We start from the raw sequence: 26,053 nt of genomic DNA on the forward strand, positions 1-26,053 counted from the left end.
TCCATTAGAGCAGCATGCAGGTTCCTGGAGTAGTCTAGTGATGGGTGCAGTGCATTGCAGACAGGTGGACCCAGGCCCATACCTCCCCCTACCTGTTACACTTGTGGTGGAAACTGTGAGCCCCCTAAAACTCACCAGAAACCCACTGTTCTCACATATAAGTTCCCCCTTCACCCATAAGGACTATTGTAGTAGTTTACATTTGGGGGTAGTGGATTTTGGGTGGCTTGCCAGATGTATATCTAGGAGCATTTATTTGAAGCCCACAGCAGTGCCCCTTAGGGTGCCACATTGCTCTCCAGGGATGACTGGGGGACTAATCTACTAAAAATGTTGGCCCTTCCTACATTCAAATAGTTGATTTTCTGTGTTTTTCACTTGGACGTTTTTTTCGAAAATGGTCAAAAAAAAAAGTACAAAGCCCTCTTCACTCGACAGAAACAGCACTCTCTAAAGTCTGTAATGTGACATGTTCCTTGCCAAATCCAGATGCCACTACTCCATCCTCATCCTCCTTGATCTATCCGCCGCTTTTGACACTGTCAATCATGACTGACTTCTTGCCACACTGTCCTCATTTGGGTTCCAGGGCTCCTGGTTCTCCTCCTATCTCTCCCACCGTACCTTCAGAGTTCACTCTCATGGATCTTCCTCCACCCCTATCCCCCTATCTGTTGGTGTTCCCCAGGGATCTGTCCTTGGACCCCTTCTCTTCTCAATCTACACCTCTTCCCTGGGCTCCCTGATCTCATCTCATGGTTTCCAGTATCATCTCTATGCTGATGACACCCAGCTATATCTCTACACCAGACATCACCGCAGAGACCCAGGCTAAGGTATCAGCCTGCTTATCCGACATTGCTGCCTGGATGTCCAACCGCCACCTGAAACTGAACATGTCCAAGACTGAGCTCCTCGTCTTTCCACCAAAACCCATGTCTCCTCTTCCTCCACTTTCTATCTCAGTTGATAACACCCTCATCCTCCCCGTCTCACCTGCCCGCAACCTTGGAGTCATCTTTGACTCCTCCCTCTCCTTCTCTGCGCATATCCAGCAGATAGCCAAGACGTGCCGCTTCTTCCTCTTTAACATCAGCAAAATTCGCCCTTTCCTCTCTGAGCACACCACCCGAACTCTCATCCACTCTCTCATTACCTCTCGCCTTGACTACTGCAACTTACTGCTCACCAGCCTCCCACTTAGCCATCTATCCCCCCTTCAATCTGTTCAGAACTCTGCTGCACGTCTCATATTCCACCAGAACCGATGTACTCATATCACCCCTCTCCTCAAGTCACTTCACTGGCTTCCAATCAGATACCGCATTCAATTCAAGCTTCTCCTTCTTACCTACAAATGCACTCAGTCTGCTGCCCCTCCCTACCTTTCTACCCTCATCTCCCCTTACGTTCCCGCCCGTAACCTCCGTTCACAGGACAAATCCCTCCTCTCTGTACCCTTCTCCACCACCGCCAACTCCAGGCTCCGCTTATTCTGCCTCGCCTCACCCTATGCTTGGAGCAACCTTCCTGAGCCCTTACGCCAAGCCCCCTCCCTGCCCATCTTCAAGTCTTTGCTTAAAACCCACCTCTTCAATGCTGCATTCGGCACCTAACTCTTACCGTTCAGTAAATCCAGACTGCCCCATTTTGACCGCCCCTATCGGACTGACCGTTCATTTGTCTCTTAGATTGTAAGCTCTTTGAGCAGGGACCGTCCCTCTATGTTAAATTGTACAGTGCTGCGTAACTCTAGTAGCGCTTTAGAAATGTTAAGTAGTAGTAGTAGATAAGAGTTAGTTAGCGTTGGTCTTTTAGGCGCTTAAACCAGTAACAATTTTGTCAGGTCTGGTTATATTAGAGGAGCTTTGAATACTGATTTACTTTGGCCTTGTTGTAGGATTTTTGGTGCGACTTTTAACAGTTTTTTTTTCTTTCATAATTTCTTGACTGTCACGAGGTTGTTTTTGGTGGTCAGACCTTTCCAGCTACACAGGGTTCATATTCCCTTATGGTTTTATTTTGTCTTTGTGTTATGGTGAGTTGCTAAAGCCCCCTGTTAGGCACTGGATCTTTTGGTGCCTGGTCTCACCATTCATGGTTTGAAGTCCTTCTAGAATAGAGTTGTAGATGCCTACACTCATATGTTATAGTCATTTATGACTTATGAGGAATAAAATATATTAAGGGCTCCTTTTACAAAGCTGCACTACCGATTAGCAGCATGCTGTCTCTAGAGAAGCCATTCTTTTCTCATGGGCTTCGCATTCAGCATGTCGCTAATTGGTAGTGCAGCTTTGTAAAAGGAGCCCTAAGTGCCTTCCACTTCGTAGACAATGATTATTACTTTGATGTTCCTTCGTTCTGTTGTGCACGGCTTGACTCTACGTGTCCCTCAGCATATATATATATTTTAAATTTATTTTTGCAGCCCCTACTTTGTGAAATGCTCTCCCTGTATTGCTAGGTTCTGAACAGTTTACTCCTGCTGGAATTCTGCGCGACTGCACAGTGCAGAATTCCACAGCTGCGCAGAATTAGGCATTTTTGCACAATCTGTTGATCACCGCAGGATTGTCAACTGGGACTAGTTTTTTAGACGCTAAATTTAAGTGGAGCTGGCTGGCTGGGCCGACCAGCCAATCCAACCCCACCCCACCCCCCTGGGCCTATCTTCACATGCTCTGATGGTCTAGTGGCCTCTTTGAGGGGGGGGGGGGCAAGAAGAACCCCTCTTTCCTGCCCTCTCCTGCTGCTCTCTGTGTGTTGGTGCTCTGCTTCTTCAAAATGACCACTGAGACTTCAAGCGGTAATCTCGAGAGGCTGCCACAGGAAGTCTCGATGGCCATTTGGAAAAAGCGATGGCAGCGGCACAGAGCAGCTGCAGGAAAGAGTGGGGTTCTTTCCTGCTTCGCAGAGGTACTCCCAATGCAGTTCCTCTCATTGTAGCTCACTGGGGAGTGTGTGTGTGTGTGGGGGCTGGAAAAAAAATAATAAGTGGTATATGTGGGTGCACAATGGTAGTTGTAGGTGGGGTTGGAAAATAATAATTGATAGTTTGTGTGGGTGCACGTGGGGGAGCTTGAAAAAATAATGGATGGTATATGTGGATGCACGGTGGGGTAGAAAAAAAAAGGATGGTATGTGTGGGTGTACAGGGAGGGCTGTAGTAGTGTTCAAATTATGAAAACAAATTTGCAGAATTTTGATTTTTTTGTTGCACAATTCTGGCAGGACTAACAATTATATCTGAAGTTCAGAGCCCTTCTGAAGAGCTATCTTTTTACCCAGGCTTTTTGGTGTTCTTTGTGCATTATTTCGGGAGTGTAGTTTTACTCCCACTTTTATCTTTTCTGCTTTCTTGCTTTTCCTGTCGATATTTGTAGTTCCTTTCCATTGCGTTAATTCTAGATTTGTAAAGGACTCTGTTTGGCATGCCACAGGGGCAGTTTACCAAACACTTAATAAACATAAACATCAGAAAAAAAATATAAGTAAAACTTGAAGACCCAAGAAATGGGCAAGTTTATATTTTGAGGCCTCTGGATCATGTTGCTTTTTAGTAACAAGGTAACATTCTGGGAACAGAGTATAAACTCTAACAAAATTCATTGGAAACAGTCCAGGGCATATCAGTGTTTTCTCACATTCAGACAATTCTAGTTATGCCCAGCACCTTACCAGATGGTGAGCTTCTGAGATACTCTCTGTTTGGCCTAGTGAGGGGTTGCATTTAGAGAGCATCTTCCTATGGAGAAATGTATAACAACTCATGGATTTTAATATCGGGCCAGCCATCTTCATTATTAAAGACCCCTTCCTCTCGGAGATGTTCTCATGTTAGTAGGCAATGATATTCCCTAGTGGAAGCAAAGTTTAACGTTCCTGTTCAAGTGTTAAGGTAGTCTTGTTGTTCTTTTCAACCAATGGAAGTTGGAAAGAATTATACAAAAGAAGTAGAGAATATCTGTCCATCTGTATGTCTGTCTAGGGACAAATTAACTTTCCAATGGTTTAACAGAATGGGATGAAACTTGACATGTAGGGAAAAAAACAACAGTGAAAACACATATTCAATTCAAAAATGGGTGAAATTAGACTGAGGGTTCCAGAGAAATAAGTCCCCTTTCCCCTCATGATCTAGTGTATTTCTGTGGTTGGTGTTCAGTTTGCTGTAGCATAGAAAATTCAACAGAATGGGATGAAACTTGACATGCCAAGTTTGAAAATACCCCAAATCAGACCAGAGTTCCAGAGAAATAAGGCCCCAAAAATGGCCCAGTGTGTTTCTTATTTGAGAAGGCGTTCAGCTGCTGTAGCATGCAAACTTTCATACAGTGAAACATAGTATTTAAACAGTTCTACCTTTCAAAATGCCTCTTCTCATAAGTACATAAGTATTGCCATACTGGGAAAGACCAAAGGTCCATCAAGCCCAGCATCCTGTTTCCAACAGTGGCCAATCCAGGTCACAAATACCTGGCAAGATCCCAAAAAGTACAGAACATTTTATACTGCTTATCCCAGAAATAGTGGATTTTCCCCAAGTCCATTTAATAATGGTCTATGGACTTTTCCTTTAGGAAGCCATCCAAACCTTTTTTAAAACTCCGCTAAGCTTCATCGCATGCCCCCTATTCTTAGTATTTTTTGAAAGCGTAAACAGATGCTTCACATCTACCCGTTCAACTCCACTCATTTTATAGACCTCTATCATATCTCCCCTCAGCCGCCTTTTCTCCAAGCTGAAGAGCCCTAGGCGCTTTCCTCATAGGGAAGTCGTCCCATCCCCTTTATCATTTTCGTCGCCCTTCTCTGCACCTTTTCTAATTCCACTATATCTTTTTTGAGATGCGGGGACCAGAATTGAACACAATATTCGAGATGCGGTCGCACCATGGAGCGATACAAAGGCATTATAACATCCTCATTTTTGTTTTCCATTCCTTTCCTAATAATACCTAACATTCTATTTGCTTTCTTAGCCGCAGCAGCACACTGAGCAGAAGGTTTCAACGTATCATCAACGACGACACCTAGATCTCTTTCTTGGTCCGTGACTCCTAACGTGGAGCCTTGCATGACATAGCTATAATTCGGGATCTTCTTTCCCACATGCATCACTTTGCACTTGCTCACATTAAACATCTGCCATTTAGACGCCCAGTCTTGTAAGGTCCCTTTGTAATTTTTCACAATCCTCCTGCGATTTAACGACTTTGAATAACTTTGTGTCATCAGCAAATTTAATTACCTCACTAGTTACTCCCATCTCTAGGTCATTTATAAATATGTTAAAAAACAGCGTTCCCAGCACAGAGCCCTGGGGAACCCCACTAACTACCCTTCTCCATTGAGAATATTGACCATTTAACCCTACTCCCTGTTTTCTATCTTTTAACCTGTTTTTAATGCACAATAGAACACTACCTCCTATCCCATGACTCTCCAATTTCCTCTGGAGTCTTTCATGAGGTACATTTCCAAGTACTACCTCCTGCAACTGTCCCACTATCCCACAAACCACCCTACACCAAAAGAGAATACCCCCACAACTGCCCCACTAACCTGAATGCTTCTCCAGCCCTCAAAAACAACTCTCCAATTGCACGGCGCGCACACACACACACCCTTCTCTCCCACCATCCCTCAAAGTACCCACCCTGCAACTAACTTGCCCTCCACAAACTGCCCCATCCCCAAAAATTACACCCTAAAAACTGCTCCACCACCTAATTGCCCCAACCCATAAAATCTATCCCTTGCAGCTGCCCCACCACCACACAAATGATCCCCACCCTCAAAATCTACACCCACATGCTCAGGGATTACATATAATTCCATAGCTGCATTTTACATTATTCAGACATTTCATTTTCTTTGTTCTTATTTCTACTCTGAAAATTTCTAACTGAAAATTGCACTGCTTACTTTGGGTTTTATGTCTACTGTCAAGTAATATCTGTTGCTTTAGACAGAGCTATATTAAGATATTGGCAAAACAGGAACATCCTAGGGCCTAAAGTTTTGGGGAGCTTTGTCAGATATTCTCAGAACTCATTAATTTTTCAGCATTCTACTGATTTTTGCATTCACATCCAGAAGCCAGAAGAATGACTAACATACATGGACATCTTTCAGAGTTTAAAGGATCTACCTGCAGTTCTCCAATTATCTCCCTTGTGTGAGAAAGCCTGGCCTGCCTGTCTCTAGTAAGAAAACAAGGTGGCAAGTGCTAACCTATTAAATTTGGAAGCACCAGGAAACAAAGTCATCCAAAAAGGAATAACAGTTTATTAATAAAAATATGCCCAGGATAATTGTTGTAAACTTGATACATTCACGTGTGCACATGCAGGCATGCAAACGCATGGAGACTGCTAGAAAGTGACATCCTTGTGGAAGCTGTTTTCTTCAAAGGGAAATATTGGCATGGGGTCATCTGCTAGGGTATAGTGCTTTTAGCACATGCAAAAGAAGACATACCTCCATTTATTTCTATTGAATTTTTCCTTTAGTAAAGATTTTTACATTTTAGTAGACAGCATAAACACCTGTCTTGCAACCTGAAACTAGTGCTAATTCAATTGCCCCCTTTAATTTTTGTGTGAGGAAGGGACAAAATAAACTGCAGAGTATGCAGCTGTAGGGAGGACAGTGGGTCTGAAGGACTAAGGCAGTGTTCAACATAAGGCTTGGGTGCTTGGTATTAGTTTCATTGCAAATTAACTAATAAAGCTGTGGCCATTACATCCAGTCCAACTTGTAAAGTGTTGATGTCTCTGTTTCCTATGTGTTGGAGGAAAAATTCTAGACTTGGTCCTTAGTGGAGCGCATGATCTGGTGCGGGACGTTATGGTACTGGGGCCGCTTGATAACAGTGACCATAATATGATCAGTTTTGACATCGACCTTGAAGTAACTGTACACAGTAAGTCAAATACGTTAGCGTTTAACTTTAAAAAAGGAGACTATGATAAAATGAGAAGAACGGTAAAAAAAAAACTTAGGGGGGCAACTGAGAGAGTAAAAACTGTACAACAGGCGTGGACGCTGTTCAAAAATACCATCCTGGAGGCCCAGGCCATACATATTCCGCAAATTAGAAAAGAAAGACGGAAGTCCAAAAGACACCCGGCCTGGTTGAAAAGTGAGGTGAAGGAAGCTATTAGGGCTAAAAGAAACGCCTTCAGAAAATGGAAGAAGGAACCGTCTGAAAATAACAAGAAACAGCATAAGGAGTGTCAAAACAAATGCAAGGCGCAGATTAAGAAGGCCAAGAGGGAGTATGAAAAAAAGATAGCATTAGAGGCAAAAAAACAGTAAAAAATTTTTTCGGTATGTTAAAAGCAGGAAGCCGGCAAAAGAATCGGTTGGGCCGCTGGATGACCGAGGGGTAAAAGGGGCGATCAAGGAAGACAAAGACGTAGTGGAGAGACTGAATGAATTCTTTGCTTCGGTCTTCACCGAGGAAGATTTGGGTGGGATACCGGTGTCGGAAATGGTATTTCAAGCGGACGAGTCTGAGAAACTTACTGACTTCACGGTAAACCTGGAGGACATAATGGGGCAGTTCGGCAAACTGAAGAGTAGCAAATCTCCTGGACCGGATGGTATTCATCCTAGAGTACTGATAGAACTGAAAAAGGAGCTTGCGGAGCTACTGCTAGTGATATGCAACTTATCCTTAAAATCGAGCGTGGTACCGGAAGATTGGAGGGTGGCCAATGTAACGCCCATTTTTAAAAAAGGCTCCATGGGAGATCCGGGAAATTATAGACCGGTGAGTCTGACGTCGGTGCCGGGGAAAATGGTAGAGGCTATTATTAAAAACAAAATTACAGAGCACATCCGAGGACATGGATTACTGAGACCAAGTCAGCATGGCTTTTGTGTGGGGAAATCTTGCCTGACCAATTTACTTCAATTCTTTGAAGGAGTGAACAAACATGTGGACAAAGGGGAGTCGGTTGATATTGTGTATCTGGATTTTCAAAAGGCGTTTGACAAGGTACCTCATGAAAGGCTACAGAGGAAATTGGAGGGTCATGGGATAGGAGGAAATGTCCTATTGTGGATTAAAAACTGGTTGAAGGATAGGAAACAGAGAGTGGGGTTAAATGGGCAGTATTCACAATGGAGAAGGGTAGTTAGTGGGGTTCCTCAGGGGTCCGTGCTAGGACCGCTGCTTTTTAATATATTTATAAATGATTTAGAGATGGGAGTAACTAGCGAGGTCATTAAATTTGCTGATGACACAAAGTTATTCAAAGTCGTTAAATCGCGACAGGATTGTGAAAAATTACAAGAGGACCTTACGAGACTGGGAGACTGGGCGGCTAAATGGCAGATGATGTTTAATGTGAGCAAGTGCAAGGTGATGCATGTGGGAAAAAAGAACCCGAATTATAGCTACGTCATGCAAGGTTCCACGTTAGGAGTTAGGGACCAAGAAAGGGATCTGGGTGTCGTCGTCGATAACACACTGAAACCTTCTGCTCAGTGTGCTGCTGCGGCTAGGAAAGCGAATAGAATGTTGGGTATTATTAGGAAAGGTATGGAAAACAGGTGTGAGGATGTTATAATGCCGTTGTATCGCTCCATGGTGCGACCGCACCTTGAGTATTGTGTTCAATTCTGGTCGCCGCATCTCAAGAAAGATATAGTAGAATTGGAAAAGGTGCAGCGAAGGGCGACTAAAATGATAGCGGGGATGGGACGACTTCCCTATGAAGAAAGACTAAGGAGGCTAGGGCTATACAGCTTGGAGAAGAGACGGCTGAGGGGAGACATGATAGAGGTATATAAAATAATGAGTGGAGTGGAACAGGTGGATGTGAAGCTTCTGTTCACCCTTTCCAAAAATACTAGGACTAGGGGGCATGCGATGAAACTACAGTGTAGTAAATTTAAAACAAATCGGAGAAAATTTTTCTTCACCCAACGTGTAATTAAACTCTGGAATTCGTTACCGGAGAAAGTGGTGAAGGCGGTTAGCTTAGCAGAGTTTAAAAAGGGGTTGGACGGTTTCCTAAAGGACAAGTCCATAAACCGCTACTAAACGGACTTGGAAAAATCCAAAATTCCAGGAATAACATGTATAGAATGTTTGTACGTTTGGGAAGCTTGCCAGGTGCCCTTGGCCTGGATTGGCCGCTGTCGTGGACAGGATGCTGGGCTCGATGGACCCTTGGTCTTTTCCCAGTATGGCATTACTTATGATGTTCTCTCACATACTCAATTACTTGCCATGCACAATCGAGAATGATTTCAAAGAATGGATAAACAGTGAATGTCAGACTAAGATCTTTTGTGATTGTGTGAAGCAAAGCAAAACTTGTGCTTGAATGCTGTTAGATATTCATGTTGTCCAACAGCATCCAACTTTTGGCTGGTTTTATTGGCCAGGATGCCTGTTTAATAGTTGGTTGAAGTTGGTTGGGGAGTAAGCTGTTGTTCAAGGGGGAATATATCCTTCTGATAGTCAATGTTTGCAAGGTTATTGCTGGGTCACCTGGTTTCTGAATGAGTCTATGAAAATTGTGCCATGGATCTTTATGCACGTGTGTCTGTACTGTATGCAACATCAGCTTTCTGGTCATCCCATAGTCATATGTTTCATTCATTATATTAACTTTCTTTGTTGTGATTTGTCTTATATTTCCTATTCTTTTTTTTCATCATAGCCATCCAAAAACTGATTTATGATTACTTTTTTTTTCCTGTCCTTTCAGGGAGCAGTCTTATATGGAAAGTGTTGTTACATTTCTTCAGGATGTAGTGCCACAGGTGAGTTCCAACAGTGTTATCAGTTAGAAGGGGACACACTTTTCAGTTAATGCTGTTAGACAATAGCACTATATTCTTTTCCTATCAAAGGCTTTCTTTTTTTTTTTTTTTTTTTTGTTTGTTTGATGACTGTGGTTGAGGGTGTGGGAAGGATGGAAGCCTCTAAGTTAGATGTGGTGTGTTTTCAGTTTTCTATTTAGCTGCCTATGCAGCTCTCATCATAGGAATATATAGCAAACAGAAGAATTGTTATACTGAAGGTCCATCTGGCCCATCACTCCACGTCCCAATATCATTTGACCTCATAAAATGGGGAACTTGCCACACATGGAAGAAATCTCCCACTAGTGATTCAAACCTCCTTTAGATTTCCTTGAAGGTCAGCTTTTCTTTGTCCATAAGATGACAAAATTTAGTGATGCCTTTTCCTTCTTACCTCTCAAATACTCTGTTTCCCTCCATAGAATGAATACTGTCTTGCACCAGATTAGGGCTAAACTAAATAACTTTTTTTTTTTTTTTCATCCTTTTCTACTTCATTCCATACCTCCAAGCGTTTCATATATCAGTTAATTATCTCCCTTTTCAGTACCATTTCTCAGATGACCAAGGCAAATACTTCAGTGGAGACACCTCACACCAGGCTTGTTCAGTCTGCACCACCGGCTTATATTGACTTATGTTCTCCTCTTTTCCCCCCATCCCCCAAATAAACTGAAAAATTGTTCTTTGTACAGAAGCAAGAACCCCTCTAAAAATCAGTATGGACAAGACATGAAAGATGTACATTAACCTCAACACCATATTCAGATGACGTACCCCTCATGCCACTTACGTATATCCTCTTTTATATTCCCAAATACTTTACCATAATTACTCTCGTACATTTTATTCATCTTTTGGCACTATCTAGAGCCCCAAATATCAGATTGACTCCTTTGCAGGGAAAGTGCTTCTGCAAACTCAGAACTCTAGCATGATTCAAATTAACATTTCCATTACGTAGCTTCCCGTTGGATAGTTGCGTTCATCAACCAGCAGGTGGAGAGAGTTCTCTGAGTTGAGACATCTCTCTTGGCAGGTGGATGGACACACTTTTCAGCCTCTGGTTCTGAGTGATTTTCTCCTGGTCCAGTTGAGCTTTGTGGGTGGCTTGAGTCTGCAGAGTCATATCTGGAGGTCTTCAGCTCCCTGTTTGTGGTGCCCCATGAGCTTACTTCTTTTCACATCTCCCGTTTGCTGTAGAGCTCTGCTTTTCGAAAGAGGTTTACTGGAGGGCATGGCACAGTCCTAAGCCTTTCTCATCTGGAGAATCTGAAGGTGGACAAAGCTATGGGGCCGGATGGGATACATCCCAGGATACTGAAGGAACTCAGAGAGGTCCTGGTGGGACCTCTTAAAGATTTATTTAATAGATCTTTAGAGACGGGAGAGGTTCCGCGAGATTGGAGACGAGCAGATGTGGTCCTTCTCCACAGAACTGGAGACGGGGAAGAAGTGGGAAACTACAGACCGGTAAGTCTCACTTTGGCGGTGGGAAAAATAATGGAGTCGCTGCTGAAAGAAAGGATAGTTAACTTTCTAGAAGCCGACGGGTTACAGGACCCGAGGCAACATGGTTTTACCAAAGGAAAATCCTGCCAAATGAATCTTATTGACTTCTTTGACTGGGTGACCAAAGAACTGGATGAGAGACGTGCGCTAGATGTAATTGGACTTCAGCAAAGCCTTTGATACGGTCCCCCAAAGAAGACTTGTGAATAAGCTGAAAGGGTTGAACTTAGGACCGAAAGTGGTGAACTGGATAAGAAACTGGTTGACCGACAGGTGGCAGAGGGTGGTGGTAAATGGAATCCGCTCAGAGGAAAGGAAGGTGAGCAGTGGAGTTCCTCAGGGGTCGGTGCTGAGGCCTATTCTGTTTAATATATTTGTGGGAGATATTGCTGAAGGGTTGGAAGGAAAGGTGTGCCTTTTTGTGGATGACACGAAAATAGCCAATAGAGTGGATACCCTGGAGGGAGTACAAACGATGAGAAGGGATCTCTGAATGTTAGAAGAATGGTCAAGGGTCTGGCAGTTAAAATTTAATTCTGTAATACAAAAAGTACTCCACTATGAAATTAAATTACATGTATGCTTTTATTATTGCCCAATAGTTAATTACTGCAACAACATGCTTCCATGCAACTCACTTTCAAACGTCATACACACCTTCAACCACTCAGCCAAAGCATCGTAATATATTATACAACAGTGTAAATCTTAAGTCTTAAAATTAAATACAGTCTCAATCACTGCTTATACTTGAGTCTATAACAGTGTCATCTGTTCGCATGGAAAAACCGTTGTGTTGAATCTCATCACGCTATATAGGATGACCCCAATCAGTCACTAGTCATCCGCATTAATGTAAAAATTGTTCCAACGGTATTCACAGTATCCACTAAATACAAGCGAATGAACCACAGTGTATATTCACTGCTGAATTTCATGCATCACCGCCCAATCCAATGCTTCGACTGTGCCTGTGGGTCCGCTGCGCAGCATGAGAAAGGCTTGCATATATAGCCACAGAGGGAGATCACTCTCAACTCTCAATCATCAATACACATGAATTCCTCTGGTTCCCCTATGCGTGACTGCATTTTGAGATGTTCTTCATCAGGAGGAACTATTATCCACCACCTATGATCATTCAACAATATATTATCCACCTAATAAACCCAGTGTTATATAAATATATGTGGTTTTTTTTGTATAAGATTGGGTTGGGATGCACTTGGGGTGCAGAAACTCAGAGATACTGGATAGGAGGGGAGAGATTAGTAAGCTTGACTCAGGAGAGAGACCTTGGGGTGTTGGTGTCTGAGGATCTTAAGGTGAAGAAATAATGTGACATGGCGACAGCCGTGGCCAGAAGGATGCTAGGCTGCATAGAGAGGGGCATAACCAGCAGAAGAAAGGAGGTGTTAATGCTCCTCTACAAGTCGTTGGTGAGGCCCCACTTGGAGTATTGTGTTCAGTTTTGGAGGCCGTATCTTGCTAAAGATGTAAAAAAACTGGAAGCAGTGCAAAGAAAAGCTACAAGAATGGTATGGGATTTGTGTTGCAAACCGTACGAGGAGAGACTTGCTGACCTGAACATGTATACCTTGGAGGAAAGGAGAAACATGGGTGATATGATACAGACGTTCAAATATTTGAAAGCTATTAATCTGCAAATGAACCTTTTTCTGAGATGGGAAGGCGGTAGAACTAGATGACATGAATTGAGGTTGAAGGGGGGCAGACTTAGGACTAATGTCAGGAAGTATTTTTTCACGGAGAGGGTGGTGGATATGTGAAATGCCCTCCCGCGGGAGGTGGTGGAGATGAAAACGGTAATGGAATTCAAACGTGTGGGATAAACACAAAGGAATCTGGTTTAGAAGGAATGGTTCCATTGAATCTTAGCGGAGATTGGGTGGCAATGCTGGTAATTGGGGAAACAAAACGGGAGCAGGGCAGACTTCTATGGTCTACGCCCTGGTCGTGACTGAATAGATAGGGATGGGCTGGAGTGTAACTTTTAAGGGACTTCGACGTTGGCTTCAGAACTAAGTACAAGAACAGTACTAGGCAGACTTCTACGGTCTGTACCCTGAGAAAGGCAAGGACAAATCAAACTTGAGTATACATATAAAGTAACACATACCATGTAAAATGAGTTTATCTTGTTGGGCAGACTGGATGGACCGTACAGGTTTTCATCTTTCGACATTTACTATGTTACTATGTAAAACCTGTGGAGACTGTAAGCTTGGGGGGAACAGCTGGCAGTGGTAAGTCAGACTAAAGTTTGACTCAGAACCGTTTGGAGGGCTGTAAGTTCTACTTGATGCAGAGGAGGGATCCTGACTCACCGCTTGGGACATGTAGTGCTACGCTGGTGACAGTCGGGGGTGACTTGTGCAGAGGCACTTAAGCGTTGTTCCCTTTGTGGGACCTGCCGGCTGGCGATGGGGTGTTGCAGTGTGTGTAAGCTGGGAATACCTTAAGGAAATGGTTGGTGGCAGCACATTTTTAGATTTGGTGCAGCATCCGACTGTGTCAGGGCCTTTGGGCTCTCCGGCAGGGCTGATGTGCATTTTGATGCAGGAGGGCACAGGAACGGGTGGCATTTTGTCGGGGCTGACTGGCAGCAAGGAGCAGCCTCTGGTTGATCGCATGTGGAGCACAGCTGCCATTTTACTGCCTCGGGGCTCAAAGAGCATTCAGCTGAATCTGGGTCTTTGTGTTCTACGAAGTTTATGTTGCTCTTACATCGGGCCTATTCCTGAATCAGGATCAGTCAGTTGCTGCACGATGTTTTGGTTTCTTGCCCTGCTGCCCCTCCGGCTTCTAAGAATTGTCGTTTAGCCTCATGTGCTTCTTCCTCCTTATCTCTGTACAGAGGAGCCATCGTTGAAAGAGCCGTTAGAGGAGGGAGATGGTCCAAAAGTACTGAGGTTGTTTCATAAATAGGAGCGCAGCACTCTTATTTCTGAGGCACTGGTGGTGCTTTCCATATGGAGCCTTCTGCTTCGGTGTCAGGAGTTCCATTTTCATCGATCGTGAGAGAGCTTAGAGGTCCTTCTAAGGCTTTCCCGATGCATCCAGATATTGAGGCCCTGATTACAGTAGAATGGGTCTCACAGAACGCAGGGCTGAGCATGGGAAAGAGCCGTGGCTTGCTTCTACCCGTTAGTTCTGGAGGAGAAAGATAACTTGCAGCTTCCCAGGGTGGGTTCCCTGGTGGAAAGGGGCATTGCCCTAAAAAACCTACAGGTCAGGAAGCAAGAAGGCTCGCTGAAACAAGCCTTTGAAGTGGACTCTTTGGGCCTTCAAGCAACAGTATGCAGCTTGTTTGTGGCAAGAGCATGCCTGAAGTGGCATCAGCAGTTGGCAACACAAGATGTCCAGCTGGAAGTGGGGTCCTCTACTTGGCAGATGCTGTTTATGACATGTTACGGGTTGTGGCCCCCAGTATGTCTTTGGCTGTCATGGCACATCGGCAACTCTGGTTGCAGCATTGAGCAGCGGATGCAATGTCAGTTACATCTAATTAAACTGCCTTTTTTGGGGCAAGTGGCTATTTGGAAAAGATCTCGGTATCTTGGTGAAAGAATGGGGGAAAACTAAGCCATAATGGTTGCTGGATGATAAGCTGAAAGTCTTTGGTCATCCTACTTCAAGGAGCTCTCTATCTCAATTTCAAGACAGCACAAGGTACTGGTCTGGTTGTCAGCAATATGGTCAGTAGTCTGCTTTCAGATACGCCAATCTTTTGTGCAGACAGGAAGTCGTCCTCTCAGTCAGCTAGCGCGCCCAATGCCTTCAGAACTTTGCAATGAGGCGAGTCTGGTCCATTCTTCTCTTCCTCTGGTGGGAGGACATCTTCAGGAGTTTTGGGATGAGTGGGCCAATGTCACATCACACCATTGGTTTCTGGATATTCTTAGAGAAGGTTACAAGATGGAGTTCTCCTGCCCGGTTGCTCCTCTCTTCCTGCTTCCTCCTTGTTGAAAGGGAACCAAGGCGATCGAGGTCCAGGCCACCGTAGATTTCCTTGCTGGCAGTCAGCCATTGTTCCAATTTCCCAGGCTGAAGAGGGACAAAGCAGATACTGTGTGTACTTCATTCTCCCAAAGAAGGAAAGCACCTTTTTGTCTGGTCTAAGATCTCAAAGGTCTAAACCACTGCCTCCAATTGTTCTGCTTTTGCATGGAGACACTAAGAGCAGTCGTAACTTCGGCCCTTGATCTCAAGGAGGCATATTTGCATATATCTATGTGGTTCCCACATTGGAGATTTCTATGTTTTGCGGTTCAGGGCTGTCACTTCCAGTTCAGGGCTTTGCCCTTCAGTCTCGTCACAGCTGCAAGAATGTTTACCAAGGTTAAGGTGGTGGTGGCGACGATCTTCCTTTGGCACCAGGGAATCAGAGTTCACCCATATCTCTATGACTGGCTCATTCGTGAATCGTCTTATTCGGGCATTGTGGCAGCGACAGAGAATTGTCTGTCTTTTGCAGTCGGGTTGGGTGATCAGTTTTGAGAAGATAGACTAATTCCATTGCAGATGCTGGAGTTTCTGGTCATTCTATTTGACACAGCATGGGGAGAGGATCTTCCTCATGGAATGCAGGAGGTCATAGCTGGTTCAATAGTTAATCTTCTGCTTATTTAAGGCAGGCCCAGGGTTTGGGGTCAATGACTGTGGCAATGGAAGTGGTGCCATGGGCAAGGGCTCACATGTGGCCATTATATGAATCTCTTCTCAGGCGCTGGTCTCTGATGTCACAGAAGTATGAGCTTCATATTCCTTGGAGGCTAGTTGTGAGATAGAGTGTGCAGTGGTGGTTGTCACCCAGGAATTTGAACATCAGAGCTACCTTTCTGATAACACAATGGGAGATGGTGACATGGACACCAGCGAGTTGGGTTGGGGAGCTCATTACAAGTTCCATCTGGCACAGGGCATCTGGAAGGAACAGAAGTCTGTAATCAATAAATCAGTTGGCGCTCAGGCAGTGCAGAATGCCTTTGTGATTTCACTCCCTTTCTGGTGAGGGCCTGGACTGAGTTTTCTCTGTCAATGCGGCAGTGGTGGCTTATACCAACAAGCAAGTGGGACTCGCAGACATCCGATGGCAGTGGAGGTGGCCTCCCTTATAAGCTGGGTGGAGAAAAATCTTCTGTTTGTTGGCAGCTCACTTAGCTGGGTCCTTGAATGTGGAGGTGGACTTCTAAGCAGTCAGGGTTTTCAGCTGATAGTGGACCAATGGTGTTCTTCGCTTCTGGATTTGATGGCGATGAAAAGGAATGCAAAGTACCCAAGTTCTTCAGCTGTTGGAAAGAATCGGGCTTGAGGGAGATTAGTGCCCTACTGCAGCTCCCAGAGGCACATCTACTGTATGTCTTCCCTCCTTGGCCCATGGAAGGCCATGTGTTAAGGATCACATTGCACAGGGGTTGAATAATTCTCCTAGCCCCGAATTGGCTGCAGAGGCTGTGATACATGGACCTGATTCAACTGCTGGACATGGTCTTTTCTGTCTTCTGTAGGTACACTGCCTACTGAAGCAAGGTTTGGTGCTCATGGAGAATCCATGCCCCTTTGGTCTTACAGCTTGGCCATTGAAAGGTCTCAGTTGATTTGACAAGGTTATTGTGATTGTCATTGCTACCTTGTTTCATGCTCAGAAGTGTTCTACATCCGTGGCGCATGCAAGGATGTGGAGGATGTTCGAGGGTTGGTGTTCTGAGCACAGAATTTTCCTTTCTCTGCTAAGATAGTGCACATCCTAATGTTTCTTCAGTAAGGCCTTCAGAAAGGATTGGCATTGGGTTCTCTAACAGGTTGCGGCTTTGGCCTGTCTCAGGGGCCAACTGCAGAACACGTCTCTTGTGGCTCACCCGGATATCATTCAATTTTTGTGATGAGCGGACAGCTTGCAACCTTCCTTTCATCATTGTGTCCAGAGTGGAACTTTTAATTTAGTCCTTCAGACTCTTCAAACTCCTCCTTTTGAGCCACTCCATCATCAAGTAGGGTTTCATTGGTTCAGTTCTCACTTGGGGTCCCTTTCTTCACTTTGAAGAGGTGTGGATCTCCCTGCTCACAGTTCTTCCTTTCTTCTGAAAGTGGTGTCCGTCCTTTCACAGAGAAGGCAAAGAGGCTCTTTATTCTTGAACCTTCTTGATGTGCATATCATTGTCATTAGATACCTGGAAATCACGAATGAATTTCACAAATCTGTTTGTGCTTTTTGGTAAACAGAAGCTAGGCATCATGGCTTCCAAGCTCACATTTGCTAGATGGCTGAAGGAGACCTATCACGTGAGCTTATTTCTTGTGGGGAAGCAGGCTGCTCAGGCCTTGAGGGCTTATTCTATGACGAATGTGATGACATCCTGGGCAGAGACTACCTTACTGTCTCCGGTGGATATTTGCAAGGCAGTGATGTGGTCAGTGCTGCATACCTTCGCCAAGCATTACACAGTGGATGTTGCAGTGCACTGGAAAGCCAGTGTTGGGGATTCACTGCTCAGGGCGGTGGTACCAGGATCCCACCCGCTCTAGAGATTTGCTTTTGAACATCCTACAGGTTCTAGAATAGTGGGAAACTATGTAATGGAAGGAGAAATTAGGTCTTACCTGATAATTTTCTTTCCATTAGTCCTTCCCACTATTCTAGAGGCCCGCTCAAGGTTTCTGAGATGTTTAGTCAGTGCGACATAATGGGTCAAATAACTACTGTCAGCTTGCATGGTGTTTCCTGCATATCTCTTGTTCTTTACAAGTTGTCCAGAGATGAGAGATCCATACATGTTGTTGTGTTTATTCTGAGTTTCTCCTTACTGCTTGTCTATGTAAATATTGAGGAGCTTGACTGGAGGCCAAGAGAGAGATGTCTCAGCTCAGTTTTCAGTTCTGTATCTCCATCTGCTGGTTTATGGACACAATTATCCTACAGGTTCTGCAATAGTGGAAAGACTAATGGAAAGAAAATTATCAGGTAAGACCTAATTTCTCCTTAGGATTTCTGTGTTATCCATATTCATCCTGCTGCTGTCTCAAAAATGTTGTGTGAAGACTGGAAGAGAGAGGAAGGGCTATGTCATTGATAATCTCTGTGTAGTGAAGGGGCAGAAAGTCATAATTATCTGGATAGTGGCAATTTTCAACCATCCTAAATTAAATGAATGACGACAGTGACTGAACAACATGTATATTCAGCATCTTTTAATATACATTTTAATTTAAACACCAGAGTTTGTAACATGAAATTTGAGATATTGTCTAGTATGCAAAGAGTGCAGTTTTCTTTAAAAAAAAAAAAAAAAAAGAAAGTGATATCTGTTTATTGTTCAGGCTTACAGTGGAACACCACCAACGGAAGAAAAAGAAAAGATCGTCTGGGTGAAATTTGAGAACTGTGATCTGAATGGTATGGCTTGCTTGCTTCCTTCATTCATTCTTATACTGCTCAAACATGGCTTCCAGAAGGGTCATTTGTTTTTTTAGTTGATTATTAAGAGGAACTTGGACTGAAGAGGATATGTTTAGGCTATTTCTGAATTAGCCAAAAGGTGTTATTTTGCTTAGCAAAAGCAGAAAATGTGTGAAACTAATTTTGTTGAAGAGCCCAGTGTATTCTATTGTTCTTGAAAGAGTTGGTTTTATTATAAAAAAATCACAGCAGGGCCCATTTCAAACTTTCAGCTTTGTGGGAGTTTAGATTTGGAATTTGCTTGCACCTTTGGGTATTTCTGTGTCCCTGGAGGGCTTACAACCTAAGTTTGTACTTGAGACAAGGGAGGATTAAATTAAAGGCTGATCAAATTTCGATTTCAGTTTCTGTTATGGAGCCAAAACCGGTCAAAACCCCCCTTTTTTTTCTGCCCAGTTTTGGTTTCGTCCTCGTCCAAAAATGACCATCAGTTGTTGATGGAAGCTGAAAATTTGTGCTTTATCCCATTTGTCTTGCTCCCTCCCCACCTTCCCCAGGCCCATCTTACAGTCGTCTCAGGTAGTGTAGGGATGTAGTTGGGGCAGATACGATCCCTGGTTACTCCTGCACATTCTGGCTCTGCTCTCAAAATGGCTGCCATTGTTGCAGGAATTGGGATAGGAATTTGTGATACTTCAGGAGTCAGACAGCACACACCAGAATGAGAGAGAAATCTTCTTTATTTGCCAGCAAACAAAGCAGGACATCAGTTCTAGCTCTCTTCTCCTCTCTTAGCTCTTTGTGTCTTTCTCTCAGCTCTCTGTGTCTTTGTCTCAGCTGCTTCTCTTCTTATGCTGTCTCTCCTGTTGTCTTCCAGCTTTCTTCCTTTCTTCTGAGCTCCTTCTGACGTAAACTGCTTCTGCTCCTACTTAAATAGGGTCCTAAGCCCTCCTCCTAGCCTAGCCCCCTTTACTCCCAATTGGTTTAAGGAATAGATTGGTCACCTTGCCTCAACCAATCATTACTTTTGAAATATCAGTTACATAGGTTTGGTATTCCTCAAACTGACCCAGTCCTACACTTAGCTTATAATTAATCAAGGAGACGAGAGCTAACTAGCCCTGACCTCGTTCACCTATCAGCTTATATATTAAACCAGCCAGAACTGCAGATAAGTCTAACCACATGTTGATCTCCTCAACTGCAGTCTTAAACAGCAGACAAAGAGTAATACAGAATTTAACAGACATTCTACATTTAACTACACAGAGTAAACATATTCTAAATATCAAAAACTTGTAAATACTAATCTATTGCCTCTCTCTAAACAGTATTTCTTCTAAGCATTTTAAACTAATCCTAAACAAACAGCCTGCTATATACCGGCTCATAATAGAATACATGTGTTTGCTTAGCAATCCATCCCTCACAAGGTTGAAAGAAATTCCTGTGTCTGACCTTTCTAACCCAGCCCAGCAAATGTAAATAACTTAAACCAGATAACATTCCTTCACTTGCTAGCAGAACTGAGAATTTAAAATAATATCTGAGCACCTTTAAACAAAATTAACCCTTCATATGATTTCTCAGAATTATTCAATTTCTTTTGCTCACTGCCTCATTCCCCCCTTTGAGACTAAAATCAGCTTATGCAGAGATAAGTCTCACAACTCAGACTCTGGAGATTATAGTGGTCCTAACTAGGAATAACATTTTCTTTCTTCCTAATCTAAAACAAATACAGCAAACTAATTAAGCAGTAATATTTCAACAGTCTGTGCTAATCACAGATTACTCTCATATAATGTTCTCAGTCTTTGAGTTCTTATACCAGTTGGGATAGACCCTCAACTGACAAGGATCAAGCTTTCAAATTCCAAGAAAGCCAGAATCAGGCAAGAAAGAGTCTCAGTATGAAGCCGAAGTTCAGCCGCTCCTGCAGTATGCAGTTGACCCTTCTTTTCAGCTAGTAGATTCTTTGGTTCGGGTCAGGCGCAACTTCAATGGCTCCGCTGGATCTCTTTCTGCTCTCCACTGTTTAGGCTCCGTCTGATCCGTGCTGGGCTCAGTCTGGTCAGCAGACTTAATTCGAGACCAATGGACCCATGGAGTTATCCCTGCGACCTTCACAGCTGTAGGGGTAGAAAGCAAAACAGTAAAAGGTCCTTTCCACCGGGGCCCCAAAGGCTGGAGCCTCCAGTCTTTCACCCAAACTCTATCCCCTGGCAGGAAGGAATGTACCTGAGCCTGGAAGGGGACAGGGTTTATTTCTCTCACATAAGACTGAAGCTCAGAAATTATCTTACCCAGGAGGGCTACCTGCTCCTGCACCTGGGCAGACCCTAAAATCCCTATGTCTCCCTTAATTCCCTGTAAAATGGCTGGGGGCTTCCCATACACAATTTCAAAGGGAGAGAGGGCTGTTCCTTTAGTTGGAGTGCATCGGAGACGGAAAAGGGCTAGTGGCAGTGCCTGTGGCCATTTCAATTGGGTTTCCTGACAAATCTTTGCTAGGCTATTTTTCAAGGTTCTGTTTGCTCGCTCAACCTGCCCTGAACTCTGGGGACGATAGGCACAATGCAATTTCCAGGTAATGCGCAAAGCGCGGGACAGGGCCTGAAGTGTAGCTTCAACAAAGGCGGGACCATTATCTGAACCTATGGCAAGAGGCAGTCCATACCTGGGGATGACATCCCTAAGGAGGGCTCGAGCTACTTCTGTGGCTTTCTCAGTGACTGTAGGATATGCTTCCACCCACCCAGAAAAGGTACAGACCATGACTAAGAGGTATCGGAACCTACCACTCCTGGGCATTTCTGTGAAGTCTATAACTAGGGACTCAAAGGGTGTTAGTCCTCTAAACTGAACTCCTGGTGGAATACGGGGTCCCTGACGAGCATTATTCTGGGCACAGAGAGTACATCGGGCAGAGGCAGTGGCAACCAGACTATCCAATCCTTCCAGCACCACTACTCAATTGAGTAGGCGGGCTAGTGCTGTTTTCCCTAAGTGTGATAGGTCATGAGCTTGAGACACTACAGGCCAAGCTAGGTGGCGTGGCACCAGAACTCTGGTATCAGGGAGATGTAACCAGCCATCAGGTCTCCTTACTGCACCTTCTTCTTGAGCCCATTTCTCTTCCATTTGGGTATACATAGGTGTCCATTCTTGCAATCGAATTTGGAACAGGGGGGTCACAGTACTTGCTGGGGGTCCTCGAGCAGCTTCCTTGGCCACCCGATCAGCATGGCGGTTCCCTCGGGCCACTGGAGTATCTATTCTTTGGTGTCCCCTGCAATGAATGACAGCTACCTTCTTAGGGGCCCACACAGCCTCTAGCAACTGAAGTATTTCAGGTCCATACTTAACAGGTTGGCCTGCAGCATTTATGAGTCCCTTTTCCTTATACAAAGCTCCATGAGCATGTAGAGTTGTGAAGGCATATTTGGAATCAGTATAAATGTTGGTTACCAGTCCTGCTGCTAACTCCAGAGCTCGTATGAGGGCCACAAGTTCTGCTTTCTGAGCTGAAGTTCCTTGGGGCAGGGCTCTTGCTTCTATCACCTTGTCTTCTGTCACCACAGCATAGCCTGCCAGTCGCTTGGAGTTCTCCACATAACTGCTTCCATCTGTGAAATAAATTACATCTGGGTCCCTCCATGGAACATCTTTAAGATCTGGTCGACTGGAATACACTTCATCCATGGTTTGGATACAGTCATGATCCGGTGGTCCCTCAGATGCTGGCAAAAGAGTGGCGGGATTGAATGTAGCCACTGTTTCCAGGTGTATCCGTGGATTCTCACACAAACTAGCTTGGTACTTAACCATGCGGTTATTTGTAAACCAGTGGTTGCCCTTATACTCCATGAGGGTGAGAACTGCATGGGGGACTTTAACAACCAGTTCTTGCCCCAAGGTCAACTTATCAGCTTCCTGGACCAGTAAGGCTGTTGCTGCAATGGCCCTCATGCAGGCTGGCCATCCTTTAGCCACTCCATCCAACTGTTTAGACAGGTATGCAACAGGCCTCTGCCAGGATCCCATCATCTGGGTCAGCACACCCAGAGCAACCCCCTGTCGCTCGTGGACATACAATGAGAAAGGTTTCTCCACATCAGGAAGGCCTAACGCAGGGGCTTGGAGTAGGGCTCTCTTTATGGCAATGAAGGATTGTTGAGCAGTAGATCCCCATTCAAATGGTTCCTTTTCACCCCCCTTTGTGGCTTGGTATAGGGGTTTCGCCATCAATGCAAAATTTGGAATCCAAATTCTGCAGAATCCGGCTGCTCCCAGAAATTCCCTAACTTCCCTTCTGGACTTGGGTTGGGGAATTGCAGCTACTGCTTGCTTCCTACTAGCATCCAATCTCCGACTTCCCTGGGAAATGCAAAAGCCCAGATACTTCACTTCTGACTGACAAAGTTGGGCCTTTGAGCGTGAGACCTTATAGCCTGCATCCAAGAGTAGCTCCAGCAATTCTCTGGTAGCCTCAAAACACTCTTCCTGAGTCACTGCTGCAATCAGGAGATCATCTACATACTGAAGTAAAACTCGCCTGGAAGGCTCAGATTTAAAAGTCTTAAGGTCTTGTCCTAGGGCTGTCCCAAAAATAGTGGGGGAATTCTTGAACCCCTGTGGCAGGCGGGTCCATGTATACTGAAGCTTCCTTCCTGTTACTGGGTTTTCCCATTGAAAGGCAAAAAGCAATTGACTGGCGGGGGCCACCCGAATACAAAAGAAGGCATCTTTTAAATCTAGTGTTGTGAAATGGGTAGCTCCAGAAGGTATCAATCCTAGCAGGACATATGGATTAGGCACTACAGGGTGTAATGAAATAGTGGATTTGTTAACCACTCGTAAGTCTTGGACTGGCCGGTAATCCTCAGTCCCTGGCTTCTGAACTGGCAATAGTGGCGTATTCCATGGAGACTGGCAAGGACGAATAATTCCATGGGATAACAGACGATTCAAATGTGCTTGGATCCCTTCCAGAGCCTTTCTGGGAATTGGGTATTGGCGAAGATGGATTGGCCGGGCACTTGGAAGTAAATCTACATGTACAGGAGGAATATTTCGGGCCAACCCTGGGGGATTATCTTCTGCCCACACCCCACTGACCTGAAAGCTGTCTGCCAGGGGTAGGTCAACTTGGCCCTGCGACTGATGCAGCCGCCATTCTTCTTCAAGAGGGCAACAGAAACTCAGTATACCCTTAGGGCTGGATGTTGGGGGCCGAAAGGAGACTGAAGTCTGGCCATCAGAGTCAAAGGAAATTTGGGCCCTAAGCTTGGACAGCAGGTCTCGACCTAACAAAGGGATTGGACAGTCTGGCATATACAGGAATTCATGAGTGACTATGTGTGAGCCCAATTGGCATCTACGGGTTGTCAGGAAGGGCCTCCGGTTCTGCACCCCCGTGGCACCCACCACTCGGACAGTTTTTCCAGACACAGGCGCTAATCGCTCCGTCACAACAGAATGTTCCGCTCCTGTATCAATCATGAATGGAATTGAGCGGCTCCCTATAGTTAACTTGACCATAGGTTCCTGGGAGCCCAGTTTGTAGGAACCCGGTCTGTCCTATTCGTCCCATTCTGCCATCTCGGCTATCCCGATGATGTCAGATTCAGGAGGCTCATATCTTCCCTCTCGAACTTGGCCTCGGCTTCCTCGATCTCCTGGTCCCCTTCTCAGTCCCTGGCGCCTCTGGGGGCATTCATCTTTCCAGTGCCCTCTTTCCTTACAATAGGCACACTGATCCCTCTCCAATCTTGGTCTGGGATTCTCCCCCCTTGGCCGGGATTGATTGAAGGAATCTCGGAGCCTGGCTGGTGGTCCGGGGTCCCACTTTGGCTTCCCATTAGCTAGAGGTCGACCTCGATTAAGAGTGGAATTAGTAATGGCTGCCGCTAAAAGGTCGGCCTTCTTCTGCATCTTCCGGTCAGCCTCTCGGCGCACCTCCTGATCTCTATTAATGAAAACCTTGGTTGCGATCTCAATTAGCTGGGTGGTATTCATCCCTGCGAATCCCTCCTGACGCTGCAACTTCTTCCGGATATCTGGCATACTCTGGGCCACCAATGCGCTATTCACCATTCTCTGGTTTTCTTGGGCTTCAGGGTCAAATGGGGTGTATGTTCTGTAGGCTTCAATTAGTCGCTCTAGAAAGGCCCCAGGGGATTCAGTTGCCCCTTGGAGAATTTCAGAGACCTTTGCCAGATTAATGGGCCTCTTTATGCCTTTCCTCATACCTTCCAGTAAGTCCCGGCAATAGCCAGACAACAGTTCATAGTGCTGCCCATCATTTGGATCCCAATCTGGAGCTGCGCGAGGAAACCGAGCTCTAACCCATCCCTCTGGGTCCTGTGTCCTCTCGGGAACACGCTCTCGCGTGATGGCCTCAGCATTTTGCAAAATCTTCCGCCTCTCCTCAGTTGTGAAGAGGGTCAGGAGAAGTTGTTGACAATCAGTCCAGGTTGGGTTATGGGTGGCCATAATGCTAGTCACTAGGTCCACCACCGCCTGAGGCTTTTCAGTATAAGAGGGATAATACGTCTTCCAATTCAGGAGATCGGTGGTTGTGAAGGGTACATACTGATAGGCCTGTGCCTGTATAACCTGACCCTGATTATTAGGATCCGGTCGAGTGGTAGTTACCTGACGAAGTGGCAGAACTCTCGAGGAGGTGGGAATGGAACCTGAGGTAGAGCTAGGAGCTACCCTCCTATCATGCTCAAAGGTAATTGCAGCAGGTCTAACCCATTCAGTGGAGGTGTGTTGAACCCCTGAGGGATGGGGAGGGGTACTCATAGACTGAGAGGTGGTCACAGGTGAATCAGTCCATTGAAAGGGATGCCGGGCCCCTGATGAGTGGGTAGGGGTATTAGAAGGAGAGGCTGGGCTGTCGGGAGTTGAGGAGTCAGGGAGTGGAACCCAAAACGGGTCTTCAGAGGTTAACAGGAGAGGATTTGGCACAGAAGGGTAGAGGCCAGGTGAAAAGTCCAACCTAGGGTGTGGCAGGTTTGGCACAGGAGGGGAAGAACTATCCGGAGAAGCCTGTGCTGGAGAGGCTTGGGCTGGGTGGCGTGGATCTCTGGGGGCGGCACGGAACCCCAACAATGGGCCATAAGGTGGCGGCTCAAGGTCTGAGGGGTCATCAGAGAGTATGGGTTTCTCAGACAAGGTAGGGGCGGAAGCCACCGATTGGGTGGTAGGCTTCCTAGGGCTCTTTCCCTCTTCTAGTTTAGATTTTCTAATCTTTCTTTGAACACGGCCTAACATGAATTT

General features: G+C 45.2%; 1 protein-coding gene across 2 annotated transcripts in view; it reads left to right on the forward strand.

Moving 5' to 3' along the window:
- BCAS3 (BCAS3 microtubule associated cell migration factor) overlaps positions 1-26,053 on the forward strand; it is a 1,139,946-nt gene that overhangs the window by 2,950 nt on the left and 1,110,943 nt on the right. For both annotated transcript variants that reach the window (XM_030222408.1, XM_030222409.1), the window contains exons 3-4: positions 9,735-9,789; positions 18,685-18,760. In XM_030222408.1, the coding sequence (XP_030078268.1) occupies positions 9,735-9,789; positions 18,685-18,760 (131 nt within the window). The remainder of the gene's footprint in view (positions 1-9,734; positions 9,790-18,684; positions 18,761-26,053) is intronic.

Source organism: Microcaecilia unicolor, chromosome 13, assembly GCF_901765095.1.
Source record: "Microcaecilia unicolor chromosome 13, aMicUni1.1, whole genome shotgun sequence".
NCBI classification, from domain to species: domain Eukaryota; kingdom Metazoa; phylum Chordata; class Amphibia; order Gymnophiona; family Siphonopidae; genus Microcaecilia; species Microcaecilia unicolor.